Raw genomic sequence first — 17245 nt, 5'->3', positions numbered from 1 at the left:
ACCCACACAACACAGTGGAGTCCACATTTATTCCCATAGAGGATGGAACGGTCCAAGTCTCATAAGCTCCCAAGATACCTGAAAGAGAATTAGCCAAGAAAACCTTACCAACAGTGAAAATGTTTATTAAATGTCCAGACTTCTTTTGAGAGAAGGTTTTCACCAGATGTAACCTTTGACTTATGAGTGTGGTTATTTTGAATCATGTAACTGTTTGCGGGCCCACTGCTTAGAACTCAATGATGTAGCAAAACTGTGGCTTAGTCTAAAAGTGTCTGTCAGGTGTTGGCCTACTGTATGAACATTTCACAACCACTAGCACCCTCATGAGAAAAGCCCTTCGACAAAGGAGTTTGGCAACTAATTCCCCCTTAAAAACATGGGTTCTCAGGTCTCATGATCATCTACCAGAGGAGATGGCATGCCGATAGAAAGTTACAGTGAAAAATTACAACTATCTTTGTCCTAGGACGTCTTGAAAATAAGAGTACAGATGTGAGACCCTTGGAAAGAAAATGTCGAAGCAGTTACACAAAGAAAACGAGTTTATTAGCCATCTAATAGAATTCAACTTTGACTTTAATAAGGAGTCAGCCTCTTTTCTAAGTTTAACTACCTTCAAAAAGTATAAAGTTTCCAGAAATCAACTCCAGGCTATGAAAAAGTGATTCAGTTTGTATCAGTCACTTCCTCTACAAGACTTTCTGATGAGTATTTGTTTCCTCAGAAGCATTGAGTTAAGAAGAGGCTCTGGGGAACACAGTTTATGTAAAATAGAAAGCCAGGGCATGTCATAATAAAACATAGGAATGAACTGATGTGTAGCCCCAAGGATGCAGAGGAAGAACTTAGGCAAATCCTTCACAGTAGGAAAATTTACCTCCACTTTCTGTGGGCATTTCCTGGTTTAAGCTAAAGATTGACCTAGACAGAGTGAGAATAGCAAGAAAACCCAATGAAAACTAAGTTAGGAATGAATGTGCTGCAGTGATTTCCTTCTGCCTGCTACTTGCTTTGTATCCTGCTTCTAAGGAAAGCAGACAGGCTCCCAAGAAGATAAACTTAACTGGATATAGATAAACCTCATTCTACTTCCAAGGAAATGGGGTAACAACTGGGAATATGGGAGTGGTGGTTAGGTCAGGGAGGGTCTCAAAGTAAATCTTGTCAGCAGTTCTTCACTGAAACATCTCCATCCACAGGACAAGTGTAAGTAAAATGGACTGTAAACATCATGGTTAATTAAATATAGTGAGGACGATAAGAGAACAGTCAAGAAACTCAGTTCTTACAGCATGATTCTCTTTGGGATGTAAAATAGAGACTATGAATAGAGCAACTCCAAAAGGGGGCCTAGGAATGGATCACAGAGGGGTCCTAAAGATTGGAAGATCCTCAGAGTTCAGTCAAATATGAATAAGAAGGGTGCATAGGAATAGAAGACCTGAAGTGGCGATGGAAGGAAATGAGGTTCATACACACTGTATTATTGGGGAATGTAGGCTATCTATTGAGTCCTAAAGAGCATCTGAACATACTGTCCCATACTTGTGCCAGGTATTTGAATCTGAGGGGGACCCATCTGTGCCTGCTCTCTGACCTTCCTCATATACTTAATATAAAGAAGGACCTACAAAGCCTTTCTCATCTTCAAGAGCCAGTTGAGATGCCTGCATAAAAGCCTTTGTTCTTACCCAGAAAAACCCAGTCTGGCCATTTGCCCGCTGAACTGAGCAGCCTGTGTTTGGGGCAAGTTGATTGGATACTTCTATTTTGATTTAGAGATTAACTGATGGGAGACAGACTTCAGTCCTTGGAAAGAACACCTCTTCTTCCCCTGAACTGGCAGTAACAGGCTGTAACTTGGAAGCACTGAACTTGTATCCACTCTGTTAACACAGACTGCAGTGTCTGTCCCAAAGAGATGCCTTACTGAGATCCAGTCCCAGCTTTCTCACCAGTAAAGCTATGCAGTTGGGTGGGGACCAAGGCTGAACAAGATGGCATGGTTGGTGTTGCATAGATGAAAAGGGAAAGAGGGAACACACATCTGCTAAAAGGGTGAACAGAAAATCATCATTTATCTAAATAGAATAGAAATAAACAAAAACCTTTTAAAACAATCACAAAATTTACAAATAAATTGGTACAAAATAAATAGGAGAAATTGTAAATCTACAACATTTGATTTATAAAATGCATTCATTATGACAATCAGCTCATGAAACCTATACACTCAACTTGTGCTTATTTAGCTTCACACAGCTGTCAATACTGTGCTCAGAAAACTTCACTGCTCAAATGCATGAAATGTACACCATGATACAGTGAGTAAAGGCTAAGGAGGATGAAAATCAGACACAAAGCAGGTGCTTACATGAGGACCAAGGCATTGTTGGCATTGGGCCCCAACACCAAGAAAAGGCAGATTTAACAGCCCAAGTGGGCAGGCAGCTTCCATGGTCCAGAGAGGAGCATTCTGTAATCCAAAATAAGAAACAGAGGCCATCGCTGTGGGGCCAGGCAACCAACCTGGCTTGGGAGAGGGATGAGGAAGGAGGCCTGGGGTTTCAGCCATAATGTACCACTGTATGGGAGAAGAGACCCAGTCACCAAGAAACCACCTCTGCAGTACATCATGGAAGGATTTGAGAGGACCTGCCACAAGGTAGGAGATCTGCCTTCATAGTCCTCCCAAACACTTGTCATCAGGAATAGAGGTGGGCCCCCAGAAGGGGGCTGGGGATACAGGGACCAACATAAGAGCAGCAATATGTTTTTTAGGAGGAAGGAAGGGAAAAAAAAAAAAAAAAAAACACCACTGCCCTCTCATCCAACTTAAGGTACAGCAGAGTCCTAGGCTCCATGGATGAGGGGCTTCCAAACACATCTCATCTTGGTCACAGACACACTAACGGTAGAGGTGTATGTACATAATAAATAATATAAAATAAAGCATATACATTTGTGAATTTAAAGACTGAAAAAACAAGTCAATGGATTGATATACTCTACCTTCACAACAGACTTCAGACATGGGGGGTAATGAATCAGAAGCTAGGCTGGGGCTCTGAGGAATGAGAATCCAAAGACCTCATTCTTTCTCACTCCCTCTACTCTGTGCTTGGATGCTGACTGCTTATACTCAAGGATCCCGAGTCTCCAACAAAAAGGGCAGGCACCCAACCAAGTCTTTAAGGCCCATTAAATAGTTCTCTACAGGGTGCTTCTGAAGAGGAATCTAGCCCTCTATCGTTTTCCTTAGATTCCATGTACATTAGATGTGGGCAAACACCAGAAGGTAACCTTCCAGGTGAAGTAAGATAATACTCCCATCATTCTTTGAATTTGTACATGGTCTCAACAGATATTATATCCTGAAAACATTGTTAACAGTAGACTACTTATGTCTGTTGATCTGTGTACATATAAACCTTGACAAATACCTAAAATTTGACTCTTGATGCTAGAACTGTTTTACCATGTTACTTAAAATACCACCTGGTATTTCCCATCAAAAGCTATTAATGCAGTTCTAGTTGAGATGATGTCAATGGCCTTACTATACAGAAAAAAGTTACTTAAGCTAAGTCAACCATAGGTCTAAGAAGCAATGAAGATTCCCAGCAAAAGGCAGCAAGAGGAAGGCCACTCCCTCTCTGCCATTGCCGGTAACTGCCATCTCTTCCTCCGGTCGTATGGCTGACCAGGGACTCTGAATGCGAGTTTTCCATTAAGGAAGAAGCAGAGGGAAAACCAGCAAGCAAGCATTGGCAGCTGGCAGAAAGCATGCAAGTGCTAAAAGAGGGAGGCCCACATGTCACAGCCTTGAAGGACAGCAGTATCAGCAGGCTCAGTCTTGGTGCACCACTCATCCCTCAAATGTTGGCAAGTGAACCTCAACCTAGAAGTCTCTGAACTCATCTCTCTTATCAGACCACTCAAAACACAAAAGAAAGGAAAATGGCCCTGAGGTATAAAAATCCACTGAGTATCTTGCTCATGGATAAAATTTGTATAAAAAGTTTCTGAATTTCCAAAAATTGCTTTCATATTCAACTCTAAATCCCTAATTCTGGGTTAACCTACACCTCACCCAGTTACCCTTGCCAGAATGAAGCACCACTAGTGTACAGCCCAGAACAGCAGCAACGTGGCCCAGGAGAAAGCCCATTTCCTCTATAAAGAAGGGAGCAATGGTGCCACAGAAGCCACCTATCCCCTCCCTGCTGGATCAGCTTTGTGTCCTTAGCCCTTTGCAAAAGCCTGTCTCTAGGCTCAAAGCAGATCGGGGAGCTGTGCCCGTTGCACCTGGGAACATGGGTTATACAGTGCAGTGTGCAAAGCCGGCCCTCCTTGGCCTTCTCTTGGAGTCCCAGTGACCAAGGAAAGCACATTTCTGCACCAGTCCAAGGGGTCATCTGCCTGGGATTGTCCCTGAAAAGCTCTTTGGAGACTTTGCCCCATGGCCCAGGTATTGCAAAGATGACCACAGATCCCTGGTGGCCTTTAGAAGATGACAGGGGGTTGTATGTTTTTGCCAGCCAAGACATGGGCTCAAGTCAGTACCTTCTTAGGTCTGCTCTTCAACCTAAAGAATTTGAAGGCTGAAATTCATGGTCTCTACTTAGCTCAAAATCATCCTGTTCCTTTCTTTCCAAGAAGGAAAAATGCATTTCTGTTGGAATCTACTACTATTTTCCTGGACTTGAAAAAGTTGGTCCTTTAGTTATATGGAATGGGGATGTCAGGGTAATTCTGTTCAGTAGTGTTCAGTATTAATGTGAAGTTCTGCTTTCAACATTTGCACAAGTTCCTTGAAATACCATTAGAAAGAGGCAAGATGCCCTACTTTCTCCTCTGGGGAAGCCAACCATGTCCACCATGGTACTGAGTTCTCTGCAGGGAGTGCAGTGAGATGGGGGAAGAACAGAATTACATGTGGCACCCTTTCAGATTCAACTTATTTAAGTACCAAGGCTTCAGCTATTTGATTAGTGCCCTAATAAATTCATTTATAAATCTTAGAGTTCTGTTTTCCTAAGAGTTTAAATGCATGATTTGGGCTTGCCTGATGAATACAGACAGAATGATGAATACAGACTAGAATCAGGAAGGGAGGGAACCTCTAAAGACAGTTGGAAATAGCCCACTTGCAAAGAGGGCAAAATGTCCTGGACATTCAGACACTAGGAATATAGTTCCAGTGAAGCCTTTGGGATGCCAGAGTGGCTGCTTAGGAGCAAGTGTGGGCTGTCCTATCCCACAAAGCCAGGGCTGGCAGCAGAGGCCACCATAGCAGAGGGCAAGGCCCTCAGGTCTGACAGTATGTTCAGAATTGGGGGTGAGGAGCTGCATCTGATGGCAACCCTAGGAGAGGACAGTCCAGCCACAGCTGCTGAGATGCAAGTGTGCACGAAGTTTTCAACTACTTGACAGACTTTTTAGCCCGGCCGGATCGGCTTTACAGCTGACTGGCACAGGCCCTCCTGAGCAAGATCACTCTCCTGCTGCCCCAGAGAAGGAAGGAGCCAGTATTTCTCCTTTAACTGCCCGAGGGATCTATCTCAGAGGGAACATGAGATTTAGAAGAAAATCTTGAGGTTCAGACGAGTGCCATTTGAAGGGTCTTTGCTCTCCTCAGAGTAGATGTAATTATAGCCAGATATTCACATTTGTTCCTTTGGGTATGAGACAGGAACTGTTCTGGATTTCCTGTTATCAAATGGTGTGAATCAAAGGTGAAGAGCAGTTAATAGAAAATGAGTAAAAACTTGGCAGTTAAAACCTCATCCTTTGGGAGCCCCACTGCAGCGTCACCTTGCCAGCTCCTTACAAGCAAAATACTCTGCAAGAAGCCACCATGCTGAGCAGTAAACAGCATACTAAAAAGTTCCTGTTTCTCCTAAGAGAGGCAGCGGCTGGTGTTCCCTCTGCTCCCCCGACTCTCACAGATCTTTAGGCTCCACGAAGAACAGTGGGACTCTGAAAAAGAACGCCAACCTGGGGCTCAGTCCAGAGGCACCTTTTAGCAGCAAGGCTGCCCTGAGACTGTACATGGAGACTACCCTGGGCCCGAGCCTCAGCTCAACCACCTGACTCCTGAGACCTCAGGGAAGGCAAGCACCACTGGGCCAAAGTGGCAGTTTATTGAGGGAGAGACTTCTGCTATGTCCAGGCCCAGGTTTCTTTTTGTTACAGGAAACTCTCGTTTTACACACTTATCACATCTGGGTTGTGCCTGGCTAGATGCATCTTAGGAAGTGAACTTTTTAACTTGGATGGACATGCTTGAAGAAGGGGACACTCCAGTGTGGGGTGCCACATGATGGAGGCTCTGTCCTAAGGTGGCAGGTTGAGTGCCAGGAGGTCACTTGGCCCCCTTAGGGGCACTCTCCGTGCCTCTCCACCAAGTGAGGCCAGTACCTCTCTCACTAAGGGACATGGCAACACTTGAGGAAGACATAGTACTGCTGCCTCAGGGCAAACACTTAAGTCAGCTGTGTATGAAATACCAGAATCACCAAACTGCTTACCAGAAGACCGGCCCAGCAGGTCCCACACCACCACCCCTGCCCCAGACCCCAACCTGGGATGAGCACACTTCCTACCTGAGGGGGCAGAAGACTGCTGCTGAGCTCCCATGCCTCCTGCATACAGTAAGCCCAAAGGCAGAAATGCTCTCTTCTCTGCTAGTGACCAGCTGCAGTGGGTATTGATAGTCCTATATAAACACTGTGGTCAGGAGAATTCATTTCAGTGTATGAACATCGCTACCAAAATGCACCTATCGCTTGGGCTAACAGTAAAACACAGATAAGCTAGTTAAGAACGCAGTCACTCAAATATCTGCTGACATTAATTTCACTACACATGGTGAATTTGGTATTAAAATAAGACGGAGACACACATGAAATGGCCACAACACACATTTGGTTTCTGAATCCCTGTTTGGGGCCAAACTGACCCTGGCTGTCCAGGCAGCCTCTCTAGTGTAGGCTGCATCAGAGACAGGAGGCACAGCAGCTCTTGGGGGATGCTGCCACTATTGGGCTTAATGGGCCCAGAGACAGAAGGACAGTTGGCTCCCTGGAACAAGGGTTAGGGACTAGAAATCCCCAAAGTTCCCTCCTTTAAAAACACGGGTTTAGGCATGCCTTCTTGGCCCCAAGTAAATAATCCATCTCCTGATAACTATGTATATTCCTGTGGGAAAGGGAGGGGTATGACCTCCACACCACATGTTTACTGAAAAGCCCTGTGGAAGGTCTCCATTTGGCATCTGTGTAGCAGCATCCTGGGTTAGCAAGAGCAAGGGCTGGGGAGAGGTGACGGCGCTCTGTGAGCTGGGGTGTGAGAGGACAGCTGGCTGAGCCAGAGACCCCAGGCTGGAGGAATGTCAGCATGAAGTCAACTTGCCTCTTGCCAATGATAAACCATGGGTTTAAAATTCATTAACATTCATTTTGGTGATAAAAATTCCTTAGGGTGGGAGCAAAATCACATTCCCAAGCAAATGTTAAACCTTCCTGAGGGAAAGGGGCATGGTTAAACATTAAATTCTCAAAAACAACACTGAGCTCAGAGAGGCGACCCACCACAGGTCCCTCTGCAGGCCACACCCCACAGTGACGACAGACTTGGCAGGTTCTGCAGTGACACGGTTTTCTTCATTCATCCATCAAGTTCGACAGCGACATCCACTGGGGCACAGAGGAAGGGTGTCCCTCCTTGGGAGGGCCAAGGAAGGCCACTCGAGGGGCAAGTCCATCCTATTAGGGTCACATCATAGGACCACAGCAGAGTTCAGACAGAACAAGTTAAAACTCTGCAAAAGACACTTTTGAAAAACATGATCTCTTGAAAAAATAAATCGCAACAATTTTCAACTTCATGCAAATTGAGGGAGGAGAGTGAGTAAATGATAAAAGGTACAGCTGAAAAAATAAACATGATTCTATTTGGGCGGAAGAAGTTCATCTCCAAAATCTCAAACACCATGCCCCAGCTGTCGCTTTCGCATCTCTGGTTTCCCATTCCTTCTCTTGCTGTCCTCTGCGGCTTCCAGGAAGGGGACAAAGTCTTTGGTCTCAGAATGTTGCAGGACGCAGCATGGCAGACAAGCTCACACTAATGAAGTCATGGTCAGACAGAGAGGCCAGGGCCTCGGGAGGGGGATGTTCGAGGAGTGCCAGCGTGGGCGCCCCTAGATGGCGCCTTCGTTGTGCAGGCTGTGATTGGCCTTGCTGTGCGTCACGCAGTTCTGTTCATTGAGCAGGTTGGCCGTTTCGTCTGGCAACCCATCATGCAGCTCCGTAAGAGTCAATTCAATTTTAGTGTTTTCACTGTCTGAAGACTGAGGGGTTTTGTCCATCCGGGATGCCATCAAGGCATTTTGGTATTGCTGTCTTGAGATCTGGGGCCAGAAGATGGCACAGAAAACAAACCAAGAGAATGCTTAATTTTAGGTCCTTTTGTCTCTACACCATATTATACATTAAATCCCCCTAAAGGCCCATAATAGTTACTACAGGAGAAAAATCATCCTTGAGTGTAAACTAAGCCATGTATTTTTTAATTCCCTTTGAGAGATGGGGTCTTGCTATGTTGTCCAGCCTGACCTTGAATAATCCTCAGCTTCCCGAGTAGCTGGGGCTATAAGGCGTGAGCCATGGTGCTAGGTATAAATGGAGTCACTTTTTAAAGTTCAGATTTACTCTGGCAAACAACTCAGTTTACTGATATAAACCATTTTCAAATTTTGTCTTGAATTCAGAGAGATGAGAAAATGAAGATCAGCTTCCACTAGACAAAGAAAAGAACCTATCACCAGGGCAGAAGGCAAGAGGAGGCTCTTCCCACCTCTCCGGAGGTGCATCCCCCTTAGCAGCCCTGTAAGTCTCCCAAGCTCACCCTTTCCAAGTCAACTAGAGTCACTAGTCATGGGCTCATGAAAGCTTTTTGGAAAATGTTGGCTCTTTTTCTCCAGATCTCTAGCTCCTAGTTCCTGAACAGGCCACCTTTGATTTGGCAGCTTATTTGATGCAGCCAAAGGATAAATGTATTTCCCAGATTTAGTCCTGGGCTCAGCCGAGGAGGCAGGGTTTGTGGAGAACTGGAACACAGTTTCAAAGGGAAAGCACAATGGAGGAGCTGGGAGCCCAAACAATCTGCCATAGAGGTTGGCATCTACTACAGAGACCAGCCGAGCCACCCTCTCTTCACTTACCTTGACAAACTGAAGGTCAGAAAGGGCTCGCACTGAGTAATCAGGGATGTAGACTTGCAGAAATGAAGAATTGAGCTGGTTGTTGCTGCTCCCCAGCGTTGGTGTTACTGCATCAATCCGGTCACTTCGACTGAGAGAGTCTGAGTGATTGAGGCCACATGGGCGAGGAGGCGACTTATTTTCACCTACAAAAGGAGAAAAAGAAACCCTTAAAGTGAAGTAGATGCAGCCAATAGACAGCTCTCTATTCCAAGTGAAAACTAATAATTACCACACAAGTCCTATTAGCTTATCCCAGATGCTGTTGCCCTGCAGCTACAGTGTAGGGCGTCCTGCACAGACTCGCTGGCTTCTCAGGGACAGGTTATGTTTGTCTCAGTTGTGACGGATACAATCCTCCCAAGTCTCACAGTAGCCTTGTACCTTAGGGAGGAACATAACTGATTGCTATGACATGTACAGATGAGGATGGGCCAAGGCCTGAGCTGGAAAAGTTGCCTGATACCAAACACGGGTTATGACAAAATGGCTCTTATCTTGCCAAAAGCAAAAACAAAGACTGGAGAATGTTCATGAATCCGTATGTGTTTGAAAGGGCTCAAGATACTTCTGTATGCTTATCCCGTGACTCCCAACCAAACCTATTACCTTTGTCTCCAATCCCAATAATCCCATCAGGCAGCTGGAGGAATACCGAACATGGGTGATACCAAATCCTTAAAGAAGTGGGACGAAGTTATCTTAGGTGCTATGAGGTTCCTCAATGAGATTTTTTTTTTCCAGTTTTTTTCTTCTTCTTCTGTAGTACTGGGGGTTGAACTCAGGATCTTGTAAATGCTAGACAAGCACTCTGACTAAGCTATATCCACAGCCCTTTTAATTTTGAGTTAGGGTCTCACTATGTTCCTGAGGTTGTTCTCAAATTTGCAATCCTCCTGCCTCAACCTTCTGAGATTATAGGGATGTGCCACCACACTCGGTCTCAGTGAGGTTTTAATAGCATCCTTTCATTAAGATAAAGTAAAAGGAATTATAGGTGCATGTAAGTGTTCTTAGAGGAAACTCATTGTAGCCTTTAATATAAATTAAAAAAAAAAAAAAAAAACCCATTTCACAAGGCTTCCTCCATTTCTGCTTTCCCAACCACCTCTATTGCATAGATATGCACAGGTGCTCACAAAAACAAGTCCTGAATTGTATAATGTCACAGGTGTGGAGGGGACCCATTTTGGCAATGTGTCCCTGACAAACACTCCCACAGAGTAGCTGCCTGCTCTAGTCTTGCCCTTCCATTATCAGAAAGTTGTTCTTACAGCCAATTGAAATCAGCCTCCCTGACTTTCCATGACAGTCTAGGCTCACTACCACTCTGGAGTACTACTGGACAACTTTCATTCATCTGCTGTTTGAAATAGTCCTTAAAAATCTGAGGAGAGTCATGTTCTCCTGAAGTCTCCTTTTCTTGAGGTCAAATGCTTCAGCTGTTGTTCTTTATCCCGTGTATTATCCTGATCACCATCTTAACCTCCATTTGTAAATGTCCCTCTTCAAATAAGACATTTGGAAGAAACACTACTACTCAGGGATACTCGGATGAAGAATTCACTTTCTCCTAAGAGTTTCATGTCAAAACTTTTATGTCTACAATTGTCATTAGTTTCCACTGCTAGTCAAAATTAAATTCAGAGCAGCAGCTCCTCTCGTTTCTTCCCACCATCTTCTATGAGAACAAAGCACATTAATAATTTATCAGTGCAGAATGGAACTTTAGAACTGGTGACCAAATTTGTTACGCTTTAAATTCCTTATCGGTAAAAAGTGCACAATAAAGTACCTACCTCATAAGATCTGAGGGGCAAAAAGATAACAGAGTGCTTAGCAACACCTGACACCTAGTATGAACCTGATAAATGTGCCCTGCTAACATTTCATATTGTCTCCTGTTAGCTTCCTCACAGACTCCACTACGAACCAACCCTCAGGACCAAGTCTTTCCATGCAGTGGTAATGTTACCCGTGATGATAGGTCCATAGCTGTTTCTTATTTATTTTTGGCCAGGGATTGAACTCAAGGTAACCACTAAGCTATATCCCCAGCCCTTTTTTTTTTTTTTTTTTATCTTGAGACAGGGTCTTGTTAAGTTGTTCAGGCTGGTTTTGAACTTGTGATCCTCCTGCCTCAGGACCCCAAGCCACTGGGATTACAGGTGTGCACCACCACACCTGACTATACTTTTGAAACAGTTTTTACTTCTAAGTGTTAACATTTAAAGGTATAAAGAGCAAGGTGCTCACAGGACACTCTGGTTTTTGGTCAAACCCCACGCATTGGCAGATGGAGGCCAGGGCCGCTGCATACTTCTGGTTCCCGTTAGTGACCACAGCCCTTTGTTTTCGGGGATGAACCCTCTCCTTTGCTGGGATCCCACTGCCTGTCGTCAGCCATAGCAGTCTGGAGAAGCAGCCTGTTTCTCAGGACCCTTTTTACAGTGCAACAGGTGCCTGGCATAATTGGATGGGGACACAACCCTTGGTTTCCGTTCACAGCTTGACACTTCAAGTTCAGTCATTATGGCAATTAAAGTAAGACTTAATAATACAGGTCCACACCTTTTATCCAAAGCCTAGGAATTTATCCTAAATTCCTGAAATTTAGGAAGGTAATATGACCTGTATGCCCTGTGTCACATGCACCATCCAGTAATTCTGGGGCAGCCCCCGGAATCAAATGCATTCACCTGTGGTGAGATACAGGGAGACCCACCTCCACACAGAGTTAAGGCTGGAGTAGCTGTCCCTCAGTTCAGGTCATGTGTTGTCACCAAATTTATGTGCTAAGGTTTCATAAAATTATGGGGGAAAATCTTCAATTTTTATTTCTTGTTGGCTTCTCAGCATTTTATGTTATTGTTTTGTCCTAACTGATTTTATCCATCCTGCCTCGGACTCAATTCTTTCCTTTAGGCAGTAAGCTAGAAGGCACAATAAAGAAGCACTCCCTAAGTCCCTAAGGTCCTAAGGCACCTTTCTGGAAGAGGCTGGAAATCAGTGGTTCCATCCCACTTCTGTTCACTAGATATCACGTTATGGCAATGTGAGCATCCCTGCAAGTGTGGACCCACAAGGGACTTTGCTATTACTGGATCAGATGAAGTGGGCAGAGCTGAGAAATTTCTAAGTTCTACAAGAAAAGTAAAATGCAAATGACATTTCCAGGGGTTTCCTCAAAAAGTCATCTGCTTCAGCATCTGGAACATTTTAAATAGGTAACAGATGCAAGCAAACAAAATGAGAAAATGTGCGTAAATACACACACACACACACACACACACGCACATATTTTGCTGGCTCATTTGCTTAGAGTTCTATAATATCTTACCCCCAAACACACCAAACTTTAGAAGCAAAGATTTGAGGGAACATTAGTTTCCTTCTAAGACAAGGATTGCCTCTTTCACCAAATATCAGCATTGTAGAGTTTTGCTAAACTGGATTAAGAGATGCAAATTTCATCAATCAGGTTTAAAAATATAAGCTGTATGGAATGAAAAAAAAATAAGAGTTGTGTTACCCAAAAGAAAAGTCCAGCAAGTTTAATTAAAGAAAGATTAAACCTTTCTTTTTAATGGGTGGACATATTAGCTAGGCATGGCCAAACTCTCCTGCAGGGCAGTAATCAGCAGCTGGTTAGGAATGTGCACGTTACTAATTTCAAAACAAACAAAGGGAAACAGGGAGAAGCAGGGGCCACCTGACTGAGAGTAAGCAGAAATACATGCCCCCCATTCACATGGATGCTGGAAAAAGGACCAAAGAAACAGGAATGTTGTTGGCCTCTGTGGATGGAGAATTTTCCTTGCTTGCTAACAAAAGTTCATAGTCCTTCAGGCTTTGATAGAATGCTTTCTATAGAGGATGAATGTGTTCTAGCCTCAGGTTTTGAGGCTCTGCAAAACCCATACCCCATAACTTGCTGAACTTGTACCTTCAGAGCAAGGTACAAAAGGCACCACCTGAGAATTCCAGGCCAGCAGTACAGTTGGGATGAGGCAGAGGAGATTGATGACCACTGCCAGTCATTCTCCCTTTCTGTGTTTCATCACTGCTCATGTTCCAGAATCCCTTCTCAGCTTTCTGAACTCTTTTTGTACCTGCTGTGGCTTATGCTTTCCTGAATGGCTCACTATTAAGTCACAGAACCTCAGTTTCAGGGCTCTAAGGAAAATGAGAAGCAGACTTGTCCCAATAGAGGGAGCAGACAGGGCCAGCCAGCTTGCACAGGGTCAGGGGAGGCAATCAGGAGAATGAAAAGGAAACATGCAGAATTACCTGGAGAACCTGCTGCTAACAACTCTGTTCTGCTGACAACAAAGGTACGAGACAGGGACAAAGGAACTGAAAAAATGAAGAAAAACAGGGTGAGACCATATTGAAAGGCAAGAAAGGAGATCTCTAATCAAGGGATAGGAGTGGACACCTGTTCTACTGATAGGAGCATTCAATCCCAGAAATGCAAAAGCCCATGTGATAGTACATAAACAAAAAAGAGTCCCACTGCTTTCCAGGAAGAGGTATACGGGGAGGCTTCTGTCACGAGAAATCCTATTCACATGCCCTTTCCTAGCCTAGAAATGTCTTAAGCCAATAATACTGAATCAAGGTTCATAACCCCTAAATGTGCTACTCTTAAGGACCTAATCACAAATAGCCACACGAAAAGGGAGCCCAACTGATCAACTACTCCAGGACGATGGCCAAGCCGTACCCAATGCTTATTCAGCGCACAGCCCACAGCGCTCGGCTCCATGGCAAGTAATTAATTATTCAATTCATTCGCATTCTTGGTTCGTCTTTTTTGACCTGATGCTTTGCACTGCTTTGGAATAATTTCAAATTTCAAAATAGAGGAAAGTGAATAAAGCATTTCATGCCCAGATTTCCTTGATGGCTGATCAAGGTCATGCTCATCACCACTTACTCGGAGGGGAGCTGCAGTCTCACCGACACACAACGTCGGCACATCTTGAAAACCATGGATTGTGGGCTTTTTCCAGACAACTAACTTTAATAAATAGAAACAGGCATCTCTTTATCTTGACGTGCCTGCACTAAATGCATCCCTCAATGAATATCCAAAATTCCAAAGAGCTAGATGTAAAGTCAAGCAAAAGTCTGGGCTTTGGAATAAATGAAATACTGTTAATTAATTTTCCCTTCTTTATTGATAGCTCCAAACTAGGTGAGGGAGGATATTGCCACCCCAGGGCTTTGCTGGTGAAGGGGCGCTCTTCACTTCCTCTTCTGAATGACATTTGTCCTTCAAATGTAGTTCAATGTGCACTGTGCTAATATTTAAGTCTAGAGAACCAGCATCAATGAAAGCGCATAGGTCAGACTTCTGTCTTTTCAAAGCTACCACACAGAAGGTTCTTCTAACCTGGGGCTAATCTGAGCTGGCTGCCAAAAGTAGTCACAACTACAACACCTTCCTACTGTGTGACCTTCTGCTTATGTTTTAGAGGTTACGGCACGCTGTGGAACGAGCGCTGCATTCTGTCCTAGTGATCACAGGAGGTAATATCATCATATTCCTTTAACAATGAGGAAGACAAGGACCTGTGCCAATGTCACACAGCCTACATATGATGGGACTGCAGCTGTACCCAGATCTTCTCCTCGTGTCAGGTTAAGAGCCTCTCTCACACAGGCTAACAGTAAAAATGGAAGAGTACCTTCAAGTTTACCCTAGATACACCTTCTAATTAGGGTCAGAAAAGCCCGTGTTCATACTGGGTGTGGTCAGCAGTTGGCCAGCACCTGTGGCCCTCACACACCTGCATGGGAGAGTGAGGAGATGCATCTGGACCAAAGGAAGTTTAGAAATTTGGGGAAAATCCAACAATGCACTGGCTTTTTTTTTTTTTTTCTTTTTTTCTTTTTGTGGTGCTGGGAATTGAACCCAGGGCCTTGTGCTTGACAGGCAGCACTCTACCAACTGAGCTATCCCCAGCCCAATGCACTGGTTTTCTAACTGTAACTGCTTGGGTCCCTCAGCCTACTGCATGGCACAGTAGATAAAGACAAACATCACAAAAACAGACTTGTCTAGGGATGTCCTCTCCCTTTTTAAGAGTAGTTTTCAAAAGTGACAGTCGTCTTTTTAGGATGGGTTATTTTTAGGTTGAAGATTTGTTTCCTAAGACAGTCTATCATTTGGCATTTTGGCCACAAGGTGGCACTCCGGCACCTGTCTACCTGCCGACCAGTTCCTGCCAGGGTAGGACTGTAAGTGAATGCCCTCTAAAGCAAATGCAGAGGTGCCACTCAAGACCCCAGCATACCAGGTATCCGAGTTCACGGCCCTTCTAGGACCAGTGCAGCTTTATGGCACCTTGGAATCTTTTGCACAGAGAACTTGGTTAATCCACCACAGCATGCCCACCCCTTAGCTGACAACTCAAATGGCCCACTCTCTAGATAAGGACAGCTGGCTATAGGTTGTAGCTACACAATAACCTTGTTCACTTTCAGGAAGATGCAAGTTAGAATTTCTAGAGAAGTTAACAATTAAAAGACTCAAGTGTAGGATGGAGAGTAACTGGAACCCTCCCAGAACAGGCAGGGATGTAACCGGCCCAACACTTTGGGAAACTACTGGGGAGTGTCTACTAAAGCTGAAGCAGCGCATATGCCACGCCCAGCAGTTCCACCTCAGCACGCACATGTTCATCAAGAGACGTGGCCAGGAATGTTCTGTCACACAATTCAAGTAGCCCCAAACAGGAAAGGACACTACACAGTGTCCATCAGCAGTGAAAAGGACAAATGTATTGCTGTAGATTCTCAGAGTGGATACAGGCAGCAAGAAACAGTGTACAAGCACACACAAACCCACAGATGAATGTGGTAAACCGAGGGAGCAGAGCTCCAGGGAGCAGATTCCGTGTAATTCCATTCATACATTCAAGAAGATGGTGGTTGCTTCTGGGGAGAGTGACTTGGGAAGCCCGAGGGGGCTTCTGTGGGGTTGGTGATGTTCTGTCTTAACCTCGATGCTGGACCACACAGGCATGTTCAGTGTGTGGAAACTCACAAAGATGTATGCCTAGGATTTGTACCATGTTTGTACATATGATATACATCACTAAAAAGTTCAAAAAATACGGTCAGCTGGCAGGTTCAGACAGAAAGCTGGTCGCAGAAGTGGGTGAAGGCAAGGCTCCACCCTGAGAATCAAGATCCAAACTCACCTGGAGAGGCTGTCAGGGCCATGACGCCGTAGTATGAGAAAGCACTTGCTTCAAACTTCATCCCTTCTTTTCCAGCTTCTACTTCCACTTTCCCCTGTGGAAAGAAAAGGGGATGTTCAGTCTGGCCACATGAGTCTATGTGCACAGTTAACACAAAATTTGGTCCTTCCTCGGGTTTTTATCTAAATTTCTTTTCCAATAATCCCAAGGAAGCAAAGCTTCAGATAATTTTTCTCATGTTAAAGAGGGGGTTAATTCATCTTTATAGGAAAACTGGATTTGGATGGATACATGCAGGTGATAATATAAGTGTGACAGTTACAATCTGCGAGTCCACTTAAATATTTTCCAGCATCCTTAGTTCTTGGGCTCTTCAAGAGCCTCCAGTAACAAAAAGATGGTGCTGTTGCTCCATCAGTGAGACAGATGCTGAGTTGGTGCTCAGCAGTGGCTGCCCAAGATGGCCTGCGGGTCCCAGAGTTGGGGCAGAATCGGGGTCAAGGGCCAGCATGGTTTGTGGCCATGGAACAAAGTCCTGGACAGAACCCACTCTAATCTCACAAACCCTGTGTCCTGAGCGACTGAGCAGAGACCTAACAGGCCAGCTCCCTGGAGGCACTGTGGCACACGGGCCTTCTTATCATCTTGGAAAAGTGCCTAGCAAGTCTCCTTCCATTGAAAAAAACTCCCTGTGCCTCCCCTAATCTTTCCCTTTCTCTAACTTGTCTGCAACCTATCTACCATTATCATTTCTTTGGGAAAGACT

The 17245-nt window shown here is 44.7% G+C and overlaps 1 protein-coding gene across 3 annotated transcripts in view; it reads right to left on the bottom strand.

The window, feature by feature from the left end:
• Nucleotides 1–527: 527 nt before the first annotated feature.
• Cnnm2 (cyclin and CBS domain divalent metal cation transport mediator 2) overlaps nucleotides 528–17245 on the bottom strand; it is a 142232-nt gene continuing 125514 nt past the window's right edge. Inside the window, exons 5-9 of one of the 3 annotated variants that reach the window (XR_007108758.1) lie at nucleotides 16480–16573; nucleotides 13559–13624; nucleotides 9230–9414; nucleotides 6612–8416; nucleotides 528–5985 (exon numbers count right to left, since the gene is read on the bottom strand). Coding sequence is in view for 2 of the 3 variants with exons in the window: in XM_047552990.1 (XP_047408946.1) it covers nucleotides 8207–8416; nucleotides 9230–9414; nucleotides 13559–13624; nucleotides 16480–16573 (555 nt within the window). In the remaining variant the exon portion in view is untranslated. Of the gene's footprint in view, nucleotides 8417–9229; nucleotides 9415–13558; nucleotides 13625–16479; nucleotides 16574–17245 lie in introns of all 3 variants that reach the window. The other 2 variants (XM_047552990.1, XM_047552991.1) reach the window with 2 other exon arrangements.

Source organism: Sciurus carolinensis, chromosome 5 (assembly GCF_902686445.1).
Source record: "Sciurus carolinensis chromosome 5, mSciCar1.2, whole genome shotgun sequence".
NCBI lineage: Eukaryota > Metazoa > Chordata > Mammalia > Rodentia > Sciuridae > Sciurus > Sciurus carolinensis.
Note: the sequence above shows the minus strand (reverse complement) of the source record. Positions and strands in the feature narration are given on the sequence as shown.